This window comes from Puma concolor, chromosome A1, assembly GCF_028749965.1.
Source record: "Puma concolor isolate L17-30 chromosome A1, mPumCon1.1.hap2, whole genome shotgun sequence".
Taxonomy (NCBI): domain Eukaryota; kingdom Metazoa; phylum Chordata; class Mammalia; order Carnivora; family Felidae; genus Puma; species Puma concolor.
Window position 1 is genome coordinate 81,843,049 of NC_141667.1, and position 17,396 is coordinate 81,860,444.

A 17,396-nucleotide genomic window follows, 5' to 3' on the forward strand; every position below is an offset into this window, starting at 1 on the left:
TTCTCTTGGATGTCTCAGAGACATCACAAATTAAACATTAAAAAGCGAACCCTTCATTCCCTCTCCTCCTTTGAAAACTGTTGCACCTCTGGTCTTCTCCATCTCAGTAAATGGCATATATGACTAACCAGATGTTCATTATAGAAACCTGGCACCATTCTGATGTGTTCTTTATGTCACCCCCCACTTCTGGTTCACCCCAAGTGTAGATGTTGAGTACATCCATCTCTCTGTCTCTCCCCTCCCTTCTGTCACTCCTTCCCCCTTTTCTGGTGACACCACTAGAGTACAAGCCACTAGCTTATTTTATTGAGACTACTTTCTTTTCTTTTTTTAAAGTTTATTTATTTTGATGATAGATTTGATGATAGATTTCACATTGAGTGGTGTTCAATAAAGGGAAGGGTGTAGTCACCCAGGATCAGTTGTCCCTGACTTCTTTGTGAGTGGGAATTTTTTCCTATTTGAGAGAGGGAGCCCAAGCCAGGGGAGGAACAAAGAGAGAGAGAGAGAGAGAGAGAGAGAGAGAGAATGAATCCCACGCAGGTTCTGCACTGTCAGTGCAGAGCCCCATGTGGGACTTGAACTCACACACCTTGGGATCATGACCTGAGCTGAAATCAAGAGCTGGAACCTTAACTGACTGAGCCACCCAGCCACCCCTGTTGAGACTACTAACTGGTTCCTTGGCCTTTACTCATGCTCCTTTCTTGTTCCACACAGCTTTTAAAAATGTGAACTGGATCCTAAGACCTAGCTCAAAACCCAGTGGCTTCTTATCGTACTTAGGATAGGATCCCAAATCTTTAACATGTCTACAGTCCACATGGTGGTCTGGTCCCATGTGGCCCTTTTCAGGTTCACTAGCCTTTATAACCAGCACTCTCTACTGTCTGAGAGCCTACAAATATGCTTGCTGTTTCCTCTCTGGAAAACTCTCCTTCTCCCTCTTTTCTTAGCTAGTTTGAATTTGTCCTTGAAATCTCAGCTAAAATATCCTCAGAGAGCCCCAATATAAATCGGTCTGCCCTGTTATTCTCTTTTTCATATGTGTGGGTTTTTCCTACATAGCCCTAATCATGGGGAAAAATTCCTCCCATCCCAGTTCCATAAGCTCTTTGAGGAAGAGGATGCATGCTATCTTACATTGCCAGTGTCCAGCAAAATCCTTGGCATATAATAAGCCCTCAATAAATATTTGTCAAATGAACGATTGAAAATATTTTAACACAGTCTAGGGGAGCCAGGGTGGTTCAGTGGGTTAAGTGTCCGACTTCAGCTCAGGTCATGATCTTACAGTTGGTGAGTTCAAGCCCCACATCGGGTTCTGTGCTGATAGCTCAGAGCCTGGAGCCTGTTTTGGAGTCTGTTTGTCTGTCTGTCTCTCTCTGCCCCTCCCCTACTTGTGCTTTCTCTCTCTCTCAAAAATAAATAAACATTAAAAAAAAAGAAGATATTTTAACTCAGTCTTTACAACAATGCTATGAGCGAGGTATTATCTCAATTTACACACAAACAAAACAAAACTGGGATTAAATAACCTGTCCAAGGTCATACAGTAAGTATGTGGCAGAGGAGGAACTCAAAGTCAGGTTTTCTTTTTCTTTACTGTAAGTGTAATATATATCATTATCTTACTGTAAGTGTAATATATATTATCTGACAGTAAGCATTATATATTATTGATATAGCAACAGTTAGAGATATGTCCATCTGTATTCTCACATTTATGCTGTCTACATTACATGTTCCATTTAGGTTTCCTGGCATCACATCCCCCTTTGAGACACAGCCATATTCTCTTTGACCCCCTCCCCTCATCGACTCAACCTTGCAAAGCCTTTGATATGAGGTCTCCCTGCCAATTCCTTCAGCAGCCTGTAGACCTTGCTGTCAGCTCAGAACCAGTTGGAAATTTTAGATTTCCTCCTGGACTTTTAGAGACCACTTGGGGACTTTTGTAGTCCTCCCGTGCCCAAACCTGACACCTTCAATGCACTCTCTACCATCTTGGGGTACAGGTAACATCCACAAAGCTACTGCCATCAGAAATTCAAAATGGAAGCATCACACAAATTCCCTTTATTTCTGCTCTCCCAACTTCAAAAGGAATCCATCATTTTGCCCCTGCGCTGGAATTCTGCCTGAGGAAGTAGAAGTGGGCACTCTTTACCGCTTTGGTGTTAAACTTTACTCTTCTCGGGGCGCCTGGGTGGCGCAGTCGGTTAAGCGTCCGACTTCAGTCAGGTCACGATCTCGCGGTCCGGGAGTTCGAGCCCCGCGTCAGGCTCTGGGCTGATGGCTCAGAGCCTGGAGCCTGTTTCCGATTCTGTGTCTCCCTCTCTCTCTGCCCCTCCCCCGTTCATGCTCTGTCTCTCTCTGTCCCAAAAATAAATAAACGTTGAAAAAAAAAAAAACTTTACTCTTCTCCTTCAAATTGCTTCACTTCTCAATGGCTGGAAGCATCCTGTAGCTGGCTCCTACATGCACACACACACACAAAACAAGAAACACGTGAACAAACAAACAAAAAAACCTGTTCTTAGAATGAGCGTGAACCTTTGATTCTGTCTTCTCTTGTGCCTCTGTGAGTGATTGTCTCTGCTGTGTTGGTACCCCTTCTGTGGGGAAGGCAGATTTAGGCACCTTTAAATGTGTGTTTGGGAGGGGAGCAGGATGGACGATGAGGGCCTGGGGACAGTGCATCAGTTATTACCTTGAAGTTATATCCCTCTGTGTGGGGTTCAAGGGGTGAGACCAGGGTTTGCCAAGGATTATCTAGGAGGTTCTCAACTTGGCTCTCCAGGAGAATCTCTAGATGAAGGTTTTTAAAAATCCTGGTGCCCTGACCTCATCACCATAGATTTCAGTTTAATTATTCTAGACAGGGATCCAGGCACCCGTCATTTTAAAAGCCTCCTAGGTGATGTTAATATGCAGCCGGAGTTGAGAACCGCTGATACAGAAGTAGAATCCCATGTACCACATTGTAGCATTACTACTTTTCTTATGTGATCTGTATATTCAGGAGCCAGAGGAGTTTGGGGGAATTAGGATCACTTACCTGGATTCATCTGGCAGGGATCCTTTCCTGGAAAACACCCATTAGAGAGACGTCTCTGTCTAAGAGAAATATGCTCAGTTTTCAGGCATGCTTGCCTACTCTCTTAAAATTCACATTCCTTTTGTGTCCTATGACCTTTAAAATAAAGTACAAAATACAGTCTGCAGAATGACTCCCAGCGTGCTTTGAGCGTCATTTGGAGTCACTTCCCTCCTTGCCTTGTGAGTAATCATTATGCATGCAGTTCTCCTAGGGTTTCTTCTGTCCACATTGATTGCCCAGCCAGCCCTCCACTTTCTCCCTTTGTGCTTTAACTCCCGCCCTGGTTTCCTCTTCCTTCAGTGCCTTTAATGCCCTCCCTTCATTTTCAAATCCAACCCTTCCTTCCAAACCATGCTCCAATGCTGGTCTTGCAGGAAGGAATCCCAGAGTCACTGTGCAGCCAAAGTCACTCTCTCCCTTCTCCCCCAGCACTGTCTTTTATTATTATTCCTAAAATGCTCCACACTTTCTCTGTTGCATTTCATTGTGTATGAATGTTTCCTGCCTTTCCAGATTTTGAAGTCCTTGATTGTGGGATTTGTGTTGTGTATTATTTTATCCCACACAGTACTCAGCACATGGCCTTGTATGTAGCAGGCATTCAACATATATTTGTTAAATACTTGCAAGAGAGAATCCTGGGGATTGCTATGTTTATCACAGACTATTGGTGTGAACTCTTTAAGTCATTCCTGGCTAAATTAATATTAGATTAACTTTTGGTACGACAATTTGACAAAGATGCCGGCCGCTGTTATTGAAGGTTACTGTTAGGGATACTTGCCTCCCCACAGTCCTGGCCACTCAGCATCTGTGTCTCCTTCCTTTGCTTCCTCTATGTTAGTAATTCTCTACTTTGTAAGCTTGGTGGGCAGCCAGACCTGTCCCTTCCTGCAGAAGCTGTGAAATCCAGATTTTTGCTTTTTCCGCCTCCCTGACAGGCGGGCAGGGTGGATACCTGACCTCAGCTGAAAGAAGTATTGCCAAATTGCAGGGGCAGCAGAGACCTCACATTGGCAGTGGCTGCAGCAGTGGCCAGCGTCTGATCCCTAGGCAGAAGGGTGGCTTCCTCCAGTGTGGGTCCAGTGTGGGTGGGACTGGTCACCTGGCCAGTTTCTCTGATATGGTTCTGGTGTCCATCTTTGCCTGTTTTATATATTTATTTAAACATTTTTTTAAACATTGTTTCGTTTTTGAGAGAGAGACAGTGTGAGTGGGGAAGCGGCAGAGAGGAGACAGAATCTGAAGCAGGCTCCAGACTTCGAACTGTCAGCACAGAGCCTGATGCAGGGCTTGAACCCACTGACCACGAGATCATGACCTGAGATGAAGTCAGATGCTCAACTGACTGAGCCACCCAGGCGCCCCAATCTTTGCTGTTTTATGGGGCTGGTTTCCCAAATATCCTGATAACTCTGTGACACATTTGATGAACTACTTAGTGAGCTTGTTCTTCAACCAAGAACCCTGAATGATAGAGTTCATGTAAATTTGTAAAGCTAAATGATACTTTTTAAATAGATATTAAGATTGGTGCTAACCATAAACTTCTTTCTTCTATGAATCAGTAACATAGGGAAGGTAATTTTACTTTCGGGGGGAAAAGACCTAAACCTTTTGAAAGTTTGTATCTGTATCTGTTAATCCTGGGTAGATACAATGTGAAATTACGCAATCTTGATAATATTTTAGTGACTCAATTTTTTTTTCCTTGGGGTGGGGGGCCTTTTATACATTTGTTTCACTAGGTAGTGTGAGCAAGAAGATGATATCTCTGTCCGTCAAGTGGCCACTTGGAACCATGCTGCTTCTACTGTCCTCACTGTTGATTCTCTTAACTGTGTCAACTCCTTCCTGGTGTCAGAGCAGTGACACCTCGTCTCCAAAAGCTAGTAATGGGTCACCATTCCCTTGGGATAAAATTCGACTTCCTGAGCACATCAGCCCGGTTCATTATGATCTCATGATCCATGCAAATCTCACCACTCTGACTTTCGAGGGAACCACTCAAATAGAAATCACAGCCAGCCGGCCTACCACTACCATCATCCTGCATAGTCACCACCTGCAAATATCTAAGGCCACCCTCAGGAAGAGAGTTGGAGAGAGACTGACTGCAGAACCATTGAGAGTCCTGGAATACCCGCTTCATGAGCAAATCGCACTTCTGGCTCCCGAGCCTCTGGTTGTTGGGCTCCTGTACACAGTTGTCATTGACTATGCTGGCACCCTTTCTGAGCATTTAAATGGATTTTATAAAAGCACCTACAGAACCAAAGAAGGGGAAGTAAGGTACTTTTTTTCTATTTTTTTAAAAACTTCAAGTGCTGTCCCCATACTAAATTTATGATTTCATATGGATTATCTCTTAAAACTCCCTTGATCATTGAATGCTTTTCCTTGTTTTGATTTTGCGTTTCATTTATACAGCTAAACATGGCCAGTAGATTCTTTTTGTGTTTTTGGATGTCACGTTTCATTCTGTTTTAACCAGTTTTCTTTCCTTCAGCTCTGTCAAAGTACCTGTTTGTTTATTTAGTTAGATTTCTGGCATATAATAAATGTTTTTAATTCTCTCGGTCTATGTATTAGTTTTCTTCAGCTGCTGTAACAATGTATCATAAACTGAGTGCCTTAACACAACAAAAATTTATTCTCTCACAGTTCTGGAGGCCAGAAATTCAAAATCCAGGGCTACACTCTCTACATCTCTGAGAAGAATCCTTCCCTCCATCTCTCTAGTCTGTGGTGGCCCTCCTTTGTTGGCATTTCTTGGCTTGCAGCTACATCAGTCTGGACTTGGCCTCTGCTGTCACATAGCCATTCCCCCAGCTTCCCTCTTCTTGTAAGGACACTGGTCTTATTAGGGCCCAACCTGATGGCCTCATCTTAATTTGATTACATCTGCAAAGACCCTATTTCCAAATGAAATCACATTCACAGATACTAGGGATTAAGACTTCAACATATTTTTGGAGGATGTAATTCATCCCATACAGCCTATAAGAAAAGTTTTTTTCTCAGTTAAAACTCTTTTTAGAGATTCTCACCTGCCTTTCTATTGTTCTGTTTTTAAGAAGGTATAATCTATTTTGGGAGATTTTATGCTGAACTTTAAAATCAAATTTTATTTGCTAGTAGATTATAGTCACTTATTCTTCTGATTCCATATTATTCTTTTGAGGTTAAAAAAAGGTCAGATGCTACCAAAAAGAATGTTTTGAAAAGTCAATTTTATCCCTATTATGGTCCCTAGTGATAACCACTACTTTTATTTTGGGGATCATCCTTCTAGACTTCTTTTTGGATATGGTTATACATTATGTAAGTGGAGCTATGTTATATTTTCTGTTGTATAAGGAATTTTATTTTAATATGTTGAGGAGATGTTTCATATGAATGACTATTCCTATACATCATTTTTTTTTATTTTTCTTTTTATTTTTTTTTTTAATTTTTTTTTTCAACGTTTATTTATTTTTGGGACAGAGAGAGACAGAGCATGAACGGGCGAGGGGCAGAGAGAGAGGGAGACACAGAATTGGAAACAGGCTCCAGGCTCTGAGCCATCAGCCCAGAGCCCGATGCAGGGCTCGAACTCACGGACCGTGAGATCGTGACCTGGTTGAAGTCGGATGCTTAACCGACTGTGCCACCCAGGCGCCCCTCCTATACATCATTTTAATGACTTTATTAAAATGTATGTTTTGCATTGATTTAACTAATCCACCATGATGGATGTTTCCACCTTTTCAGCAATAGCAGTATCTTTGAAAATCATTTCCTTGGAATAAATGCCTATAAACAAAATTGCTAAGTTAAAGGGTCTACAGTCTTTTGATATCCCTTGCCACAATCCTCATCCCTAACCAATAATGTATCTGGGCAATCCTTTTAGAACCAAAAAGCCAACAGGTATGTCTCTTTAATTTACATTTCATTGGTTATTGAGGAAGCTGGGCAGTTTTTGATATGTTTATTGACTATTTATAGGCCCTTTCTCAGTGAATTGCCTGTTTATGACCTGCCTGCTATTCCACATGGTTGTTGCGTATACTCTTACTCATTTTTAAGTGTTCATTTTTCTGTCAAGGCTATTAACCCTTTGTCAGATAACTTGCAATTAATTTTCCCAGATTTTTACTTGTCTTTTTACTTAGTTCATGATAACTTTTGTTGAAACATTTGTTTTAGTAGTGAAATCAATAATTGTGTGGTATCTTTAGGAATTAAAAACCAAACATACATCTATTTTGGAGTCCCTGGTGCTTTATATTATATTTTTATTTCACTTGCCATAATTTTAGAGTACTTGCATCAACACATTTTGAACCTACTGCAGCCAGAATGGCCTTTCCCTGCTTTGATGAACCTTCCTTCAAAGCAAATTTTTCAGTCAAGATCAGAAGGGAGCCAAGGCACCTGTCCATCTCCAATATGCCACTGGTGAGTCTGAACTCCTGTATATCTACTCACAGGAAACGTCTATTGATAGGCTATGCCTTGCATTTCCCCAGTGACAGTTATTAACATTCACGTCACCTGTGTTATTTGGTTTATTGCATGACTTTTCTTATTTCATTCCCAAGCTATACTTTTGTTTCAAGTAACAATTTATTTGTAGCCAAAGAAGAAACTGTCCCTAAAACTAGGAAGATTTCAACACAAGTCTCATTCCAGGTCATTGATATTGACAGGAGGGAAACTGTGTAAGGAATCAGGGCAGGTTTAAACGAGAGTGCCCTTCCCAAAGTGCTTTTGCCTTCATTTTGTCTTATGACCTTTTGAAAGGATTTTAAAGGGAACACTTTGTCAAATAAGGCCATATTTCTAGTATACAGTTATTTTCTATAATTTCTATATATGATAAACTAATACTAGCTATATAATTTGTAACTATATGCGTAAAATTGGGCTGACAGAAAAAAAAAAAGTAATCTTTTTGGAATATCATGGTATAAAAGGTAAGTAGTGATAGATAGCTCAGTTCCCTTTAAGGAAACCATTATCCTTCAATACCAAAGCAAATATGGACAGTGTTCCATCTGATTTTCAAAAGTGGTGAGAAAATGGCCGTGCCAAATGAATAAAGGTACTCAGTAAGTGCCCCTAACTCTAAGCTGATTCTGGCAGCTCAGAAAAACTCATCTGCAGGGCTATCATTCTGCAACTGGTGCACATCAGCTCCTAAAGCACACGCAGGCTTTGTTCAGAGAGCTCACTGTGGATGACACTCAGGTGGAACTGACTTGGCCCAGAGTCTTCAAGGGTATACCAGCTCCTTCCTGTGCTGACCAAGGAGGCAAAATATTAGCATATAGGGACTCTGAGAGCCACAGCCAGCATCTAGGACAGTACCTTGCAACTCTAAAAACTCTGTAGAGCCCCTCCCTCACTGAATACCATAAAAATCCCTTCCTCAAACAAGATTCTGACAGCCCGCCTCAGAGGGTTGTGCTCTGTTCTGTGAAGAGCACTCTTCTGCAAATTTCTGCCAGCTAAGAACTTCTGTCTACTCCACCCACATTTGTATATGAAAACACAGGAAACAATTGTGGTGTTTTTCTGATATAAATTTGAGATAGAGAACATGGTGGTTCCAATTAACATTCCATCCCTGGGATGGGAATGTGTTCTCTAATTACAGAATCACAGCTTTAAGAGAATAAAGCACAGAGATAAGATGGAATCAAGGAGAATACTGATGACCAAAAAAGATTGGTGGAGAAACTTGTAGGTTTTCAGGAGGTAGGCTAGGAGCTCCAAAGGCTTCACAAGGATGGTGGAGCTAAATCCATAGGTATCTAAGACCTCTAGGAGAGGAAAATCTCTAATGTAATCTTGCCTCTTGGACAGGAAAGCCCTCCCATTGGCAGAAATCTTACAGGATCAGCCTGAACTCAGGCTGCGGACCTGGAGTTTGGGGGAAGGACAGTGGGGTCTCAAAGGATCATTTCAGTGGCTGGAAAAGCAAATAGACCATTGGAATATTGAATTGTTTGGGCAGTGGGCAAGATTTAATCACATTTAAAGGTTAATTAATTAACCTTAATTAATTAATTATTAAAATTTCCTCTGCAATTTCCTAGTAAATAGCACAACTTCAGGAATGAGAATTTTGACTAGGGCAGAAGGCATTTAAAAAGAAGAGGTAATTTGGAGTTTTTTCCAGAGTAAACCTGTGTCGACTGTCAGAGTCAGGACTTAAGTGAGCAAAGAGTGGCCATCACACACACATAACTGGTGGTTGGTTGGTATTAAAAAGAAGCACAAGGGCACTGAAATAGAGGTAGAAATAAGATATCAGGAAAAATGCATGTGTTAACATGGAATTTCCCAGGCTGGTTCTCCTCTTGTTCTTGTTCTCCAAACTCACACCCCAGTGCTGTGTGTTGCCTGAGGTATTACACTTCCCTTTTTGGAAGCAGACCTCTTAGACTATACCGCCATCACCCCCACCCCACTGCAAGGCTTCTCCCTGATTGCACTTAAAGCTGATTCCAATGAAGCAAATCAGAGTTTGGAGGAAGCTTTGCCATGTCAGGCCCAAGCATGGGTTACTTTCAGTTTTTTAGGAAAATAGAGGCTCTATTTAAGCTGTACATGGTTACATGTTTTCCCACAGGAAAAAAAAATTAGACATTGTATTTCTAGATAATTCTCAAACCTGTATTTATGGTCAGGTGGACTACCTCTTAGTGAAACCACCAATCTCAGGTTTGCTTTGTCCCATTCATATTATTAATCCTCATGTACCAGATATGAGTTAGTTTGCAACCATCTGGGGTATTGAAAAGAAATTTAGTGATGATAGTTGCACAACTGTAAATATAATAAAAAAACACTGAACTATATACTTCAAAATGGTCAATTTTATGATATGTGAATTATATCCCATTTAAAAAAATTGAGTAGAATGGTCTTTATATCTAAATTATAGTCAGGTATTAGAAAGACAAATTTTAAAATAATTATATAAATATTGTGCTATGTACTTTCAATATTATATCTGGTGGTAAGGAGATTTCTGTTTATAAACTGTTTTCAATGCATTGGATAATTGGATTATATGCTGATTTTATTCTGATTTTAGGTTAAATCTGTGACTATTGCTGAAGGACTCATAGAAGACCATTTTGATGTCACTGTGAAGATGAGCACCTACCTGGTGGCTTTCATTATTTCAGATTTTAAGTCTGTTAGCAAGATGACCAAGAGTGGAATCAAGGTGAACCTGTGATTGTCACATAGGGTGGCCAGCTTGTCCTGATCTGACACTGTCCTGGTTTTAAAACTAGAAGCCCCACATTTTGGGCACATTCCTGAGTCTTGGCCCAACCAGGAAGGTTGGCATCCTATTGTTACAGATGCTCGTATTTATAATGAAGTTCTAACACAAAAACATGCAGAGAGGCTTGGCCTGGCCTAGATCATAGTCCTGGCTCCACCTTTAGCAGGCATTCTGACCTTGACTCTGCTCCCTTTGGAACTTAGTTTATATTTCTTTAAAATGTGTAAGTTGGACCAGATCCTGCAGTGTTTTCTGAGGTTGCCTCTGGCTGTCACTTACTGCAGTTTAGAAGTAAATGTCACTGACTACCTGAGCAGAGGATTTCTGGCCTTGAGTAGGAAGTAAAATAGAGCAGTCTGCTTGGAGTATTAAATGACTCTGGGGAGAGCATTTATGCCAGCTAATACTGGAATACTGGAGAAAAGATCTTGTTTCAAGGAGTACTTGCCCCTTTTCTGGGTACCATTGCATAAGGAGCAACCTATTCAACTATATGTTGTTGGGCTCTGAATGCAAATAGGTTTTTTTTTTTTTTTTGGAGAAGAGGAGCTTTAATTTGAAGATGCCTAATTTATTTATGCTGGTTTTCTCTGAGGCCTGAGTAGATAGGACTTCTGGGTTGGTGAAAGTGTGAAGATTTCAGCGAGAGTGGCTTGCCTGGAGATGGTATGGAAACTTTGTGCCTTTTCCCGTACCTTGCCCTGCACATCTCTTTCTCAGTTACATCCTTTTATAATAAGTAAAATATTCCTCTGAGTTTTGTGAGCTGCCCTAGCAGATTAATGGAACCTAAGGGGGAGGTCTTTGCAACCTCTAGTCTGTAGCCTGTGGGTCAGAAGCACAGATGGTAACCTGGACTTGTGAATATCATCTGAAGTGGGGGTGGGGACAGTTTTGTAAGACTGAACCTTTATGTTGTGGAATCTGGTGTATCTCTGGGTAGTGTCAGAATCGAGTTGGAACTGTGGGACACTCAGGTGGTGTTGGAGAACTGCTTGGAGGTGTGGGCATAACACCCCCCAACACACACACACACACACACACACACACACACACACACACACACACATTGGAATTAGGTCCAAGAATTCTTTTTACCTATTAGTATTTTTAGGCCTTTTATTTCTTTAAACACATTAAACGTTTTATATTCTAGTTAACTGTCCTATCTGAAGTCTTTATGTGTCTCATTCTGTGATTTGTTGTTTCTGCTAGTTATTGTTTTGTTCCTGTGTGTGTATTGAACTTACACTATCTGAGTTGACAGTGGGTTTCCACAGAGAATTTGTTTGCTCCTGGCAGATGCCTGGGAGCCCTTACCAGCCCATGAACCGCTTTAAATCAAATTATTAGCTTCAGGTTTTTGAGCCACCTGGTTATTGTGAGTCCAGTTGCTAACCAGCATGAAGATTAACTTGCTGATTCACTCAGGACTTCCCACAACCTTCCCCATATGGTACCAAGACTTGAAAAAGGCATTTTTCCCCCTTGCAGTCTCCTTGAGGAAGGGGATGGCTATTTTTAGTTTATCTTTACAGAAAGGGTATGGTCCTATAGGGTTCAACTTTATGCATGGTGCATATTCTGTTGGGGTTTCCCCCCTTGGACGGGCTCTGGACTTTGTCTTCTATCCCCTGAGACCTTCAATGCTGTGAAAACCAAAGCTCAAGTCCATTTGTGTTAGGTTAGTGTCCTCAGGACAAAAGCTGGCTGCAGGGCTCTTCTGTCTAGGAGGGTTCTACTGTTACTCATTTTTGGCATTTAAGTTTTCTTTACTTTTCCATTATTCCATAAGAACATTTTTAAAAAGACCTTTTTGTTTACGTTATCCAGCATGTTGTAGTTTTCAGAAGGGGACTTGGTCAGAAATAGGTGGCATTAATACAAGAAATCGAACTTCCAATTTTCTTCCTAAGTGGCAACCATATTCCACAAAATGAAACTGTTGATGTCCATCTTCCATACAATTGTGGAGATGTCATAGACTCTGGATCTGGAGTTCTCTCTTGTCCATCAAGAGAGCGGACACAGGATTAAAATGAGACAGAGGCTAATATCCGGGAGGAGACCAGAACCCTGAGTAAGGGTCCTTGCTTCGTTTTTATTAGGATCAGAAGGCTTACAAGTGTGATGGCTGTGCACAAAGACACAGTGAAACTGTGAATATTAACTCATGTGTTGGTGAGAAAAGGTGATCTTGAAGATATGCAGTGTTAGGGGTTTGGGTCAATACAAAGCAAAGTCCTGGCATTGGGCAGATGGTTGTTTATGGCAGGCATGAGGCCCAAGTTATGTTAATATGTTGATTTACATAAATTTCACCATGGCTAACAGTATGAGCGAAGAAAGGCCTAGCTTCCAAAGATTAACAAGCCAGGGTCCTTTTAATTTCCCTTTATGTGCAGAAATTATAGGGCCAGACAAGCCTCTGTCCTTCCAAAAAATGTTCTGTCTACTAGATTGGTCAAAGGATATGGTCTTATTTGAATATTTTGTTTCAAGATGTCCTCTAGGACCCCTGTCAATAATGGTCCAATTGCCCCAGTGAAGATTATGCTCAGTCTCTCCATAACAGGTTGTCCAAGGAATATTATTCCAGGGGTGGTCTGAATACTTGAGACTAGAGCAAGCTAGAACATTAGGAGTGTGAGATATGTTTGTTTTTTGAGGTATATCAAAGTTTGTGGCTGAGAAAAAGGTAAAATTGGCCTTTTAGAGATTTTGGTCTGTACATGTAAAAGCCAGTTGATTCTTACTTTGAGACAAGCAGATTGCTAAGTTTGGTAACACACATAGGAGGTGCTGGGATAAGCCACCATTGAGGTCTTGGCATATAAAGCCAATGCTCTTGTTCAGTTTGGAAGGGCAGGTTAAGATTGGCTCCTCCCATGAATTCAGTGTCATTATTGCTACCAGGAATATCCAGGTCTAGGAGTGTTAAGCTGTCAAATATAGGTGGGTTAAGGAGATGAGCCCAATATGAATATTGAGCTTGGCCCGGACAAATGAGGACAAGGAGAAGAATCAGGGTTACCTGTATCGAATTCCTGTCAATGATGGAGATCATGGCCATCAGATGCGAGTCAGGGGTATATGCAATACCATTGTGTTGTAAGAGGATGCCGACCTGGTTAGACAGGAGATTAAGGCTTCCCCATGTTATGTTGCGTTTGTGGAGTGGCTTCAGGATGAGGAGTCAATGAAGAAGCTTCTTCCATCTTGAAAAAGGGGGGCTGGTGGCTGCTCATTAATTGTCATTCTCTGGAAGTACTGGTTCATTGGAAGATATCCAGGGGTCTCCATGGTATGGCTTCACCAACCAACAGAGAGGGGATCCATAGAGGTCCAGAATCTGAAAGAACACAAACATATCCTCCTCAACCCCAGGTGAGAAGTTTAGTGGGCCCAGTCCATGTGGGCCCCCTTTCAGGGGTTTGGTATAGCACCATAGGATGAGAGGGTTTATCTGATTTTGAAGAATGTCACTCAGCTGCTGTTAGTCTTTGAGGATTAAGATTTAAAAAGTTAAGAGTAATCATAGCAAGATCAAGAAGGAGCTGAGGTTGTAATGTAGATAGCCATGGGTATCTCTCCCTTTTTTGTTTTTTTTTTTTTTTTGTTGTTGTTTTTTTAATTTTTTTTTTCAACGTTTATTTATTTTTGGGACAGAGAGAGACAGAGCATGAACGGGGGAGGGGCAGAGAGAGAGGGAGACACAGAATCGGAAACAGGCTCCAGGCTCTGAGCCATCAGCCCAGAGCCTGACGCGGGGCTCGAACTCCCGGACCGCGAGATCGTGACCTGACTGAAGTCGGACGCTTAACCGACTGCGCCACCCAGGCGCCCTGCTTTTTTGTTTTTTAAACACGTTTTTGAGCATACTATGTGCTCCTTTTACAATTTCTTGGCCTTGTGGATTATAAGGAATGGGTAATTCCAACCAAGGCTTAAGTAAAACAACTTAAAAAGGGCATGCTGTCCTGTCATTTTACCCTTTTTGTTAAAATTTTATTTATTACCTTTAACAAAAATGTATGCTCATTTTTTATATCTTTCTTACATATCTCTTACTTTTTTTATATATGGAGTTACTTTCCTTATTTCCATTAGCCTTAATTATATTTAGCAGAATTTTAACTCTTAGAAACCTTAGTCTCCATTGAAAACAAAGTAGTAACCAATTGTAAACCATCTGTTACATCAGAAATTTTTTAGGTGGCAGACTTATGGATCCATTAAGCATAAAGCATGCTTTTTAATAGATTTAAATGTCCTCAGTATTTTTGTCACAGAAGCCAGAAGCACAAACCTACGGTTAGTAAGCAATGCTTTACCATTCCATTTGATTTGGAAGAGGCCTAAATGTTCAATAGATTTAATTTATCATTTAAGCAAAATGTTAAAGTTTCAGGTTACCAAAGACCCTGAAAGCTATTTTAACAATTACCCATGAAAACTATGAGACAAAGTTAACCATTACTTTAAGTCATCCTTTGGCTGACAAATTGGAAAAGAGATAAAATGAACTTATTTGACTTTCAGTGAACCTTAGTAGAATAAAGTTTTATTATTTAATTTTGATAATTTAAAAGACATGTCTATCTTAATTACATTTTATCTGTGTCCTCTTAAAAGTTTACCATTGTCAATTTTTTCCTGTGGAACCAGTGAGGAATTCTGAAGTGGGTGGCCCTAGTCTAAGGGGGTATTTTTTGCTCTTAGGAGGAAGAGTTGATGCTGCCTGAGGCATTGAAGAGCCAGATATGCAGGTTGTATCCCAGTTGGTGCAGGACCCTGAGGAGTGGGAAGGGAAGGCCTAAAGGGTGAGGTGCCCACAGTTGGCCTGAAGGCAGATAAAGGCATAGAGGGCAGAGAAAGAGTTCTCATGGTCCTAAAGCCTGTTAGCTCAGATAGATGAGCAGGTACAGATTTTTGTTTTGTTTTGTTTTTCACTTGTGGAATTAGGCAGTCTTATGTCAGGCCAGAGAAGACAGAGAAGTTCCCCAAGACAAAAGGAGTTTTGGCAGCTGCTTGGGAATATTCCTTAAAACCTCCATCCTGAGGTAGACTAACCAGAGACAGTTGGCTCTAATTATCGTAGTCATTGACCAAGGAAATGAATGAGGGAGAAACCCCCACGTGTAGTTAGAGTAGCCAGAGTATATTGGGAGTAACAGTGAGAGAGAGAGAGTCCCCTTTAAAAGAGACGGCCTGTGTAAAATAAGTCATACTATTTTAGTGTATTGTTTTGCTGACAATGATTGGAAGCTGAGCTTGTTGCCTTAGTTGGGAACATTGTCCTGTACTGGACAGTTGTTCAAAAGACGCTGGAATAGCAGCGTCAAAGTTTTGCATAGCACGAGTTACACAAGCGTCATGAAACTCTTGGGCATAGACAGCATACTGGGCTGGAGTCAAAATGATTTTTATAAGAGAGCCCCAGTCCTAGGCACACATGGAATAGTGCCACAAATAGTTTCTAAAATGCAGATCGTAAAAGGGCTGTGGAGCCATACAGCTGAACTGATTTCTGCAATTCCTTTACTATTTGAAAGAGCAGGCCTTCACGGACGTATTGCCCGTTTTGCCCGACAACGGGAAACACCTGGAATTCACCGGCCTTCTGGGCTTCTTAATGCACTTTTGCATTGGGGTGAGGACTTTATCAGAACCAGTCGGTGAGGTTTCTTGAGGCTCGATATCGTCCCACCCTTTGGAGAGAGGGTGTGTATCTTCTGGCTGTAAAGGCAGTGAAGGCACAGGCTGACTATAAAAAAGCCTAGGGTTTTCCTCTTTTTTGGGTAATTCTGTATCTTTATATGCATCATCTGAACTCAATGGGAGAAGGGCAGTATGGACAATGGACCAAGTAAGGATTACCTCAGGGGAGGACATTAGCCACCTCGGAATGCTGAGATTTTAATGTTTTCCCTACTCGCTCCCAAATATCAAGATCATAAGTTCCTTGTGATCTGATATCTGAGGCAGTGTTGCTGGGTAATTATAATTCAGGGAGTGCTTTCTGAGTGAAGATAGTGCCAGCCACCTTTCCCAATGATTGTAAAATATGAATGTACTCTTTCTGCTCTGGGGATAGGGAGTCTCCCATGATAAATCTCTCCAAAGTTCCGCGGCAGCAAATCCTAATACAGTTTCGCTTTTCTCTTAGTTCATCAGGAAGAGATTGTAATCTGGTGTGTTTTTCTTGGAGCTCTTTAGTCGGTCCATGGCATCCCGCAGTCCTTGAGTTGCACCACCTTCTGGCCATGTCAGGCCTGGGTCACCATCTGTTGTAGACTTAGGGTCTGGAGTTCTCTCTTCTCCAGCAAGAAATCGGGACGCAGGATTAAAATGTGAGAGAGGCTAACGTTTCGGAGGAGACAAGAGCCCCGAGTAAGGGTCCTTGCTGTGTTTTTATTAGAATCAGAAGGCTTAAAAGCGTGATGGATGTGCACAAAGAGACAGTGAAACCATGAACATTAACTCACAGTTGTGAGGAAAAGGGGGTTTTGCAGATATGCAGTGTTAGGGGTTTTGGTCAACACAAAGCAAAGTCCTGGTGCTGGGCAGCTGGTTGTTTATGGCAGGCATGAGGGGCGTTGTCTGTTTATCCTAGCTTGCATAGGGGACAAGAGAGTGAGAGCATGCTACCTCAGGGACATCAAGGTACCTTTCTTTGCTAATAAGCTCCCCTCTGGGCAACTTTGGCCTGTTGCGGTTGGGCAGCAGCCCTATATACCTGTTACCTAGGGCTGGGCAACAGCCCTATTTACCTGTTCACCTATTCTGGACCTTCCCTCCCATGAAAGCAGCTTTCTGATTCTGTACTAAATTGGGGCGCTTCGGCCCTGAATATCTAATCTTGGTTACCAAATCTTGGGTGCTTTCATCCTGTGGCTTCCTATTTCTTTATGCCTTGTTAACCCATGGGTGCAAGCTCAGAGAATTCCTAAGTTTATTCCCCACGTGGAGAGAAGCCACTATGGCATTTGAGTAACT

General features: G+C 41.6%; 1 protein-coding gene across 5 annotated transcripts in view; it reads left to right on the forward strand.

Moving 5' to 3' along the window:
- The window catches only part of ERAP1 (endoplasmic reticulum aminopeptidase 1), a 105,872-nt gene that overhangs the window by 54,080 nt on the left and 34,396 nt on the right, over nt 1-17,396 (forward strand). For 3 of the 5 annotated variants that reach the window (XM_086693369.1, XM_025923592.2, XM_086693303.1), the window contains exons 2-4: nt 4,855-5,398; nt 7,414-7,552; nt 10,200-10,334. In XM_086693369.1, the coding sequence (XP_086549495.1) occupies nt 4,872-5,398; nt 7,414-7,552; nt 10,200-10,334 (801 nt within the window). In that variant the 5' untranslated portion in view covers nt 4,855-4,871. The remainder of the gene's footprint in view (nt 1-4,854; nt 5,399-7,413; nt 7,553-10,199; nt 10,335-17,396) is intronic. The other 2 variants (XM_086693468.1, XM_086693419.1) reach the window with 1 other exon arrangement.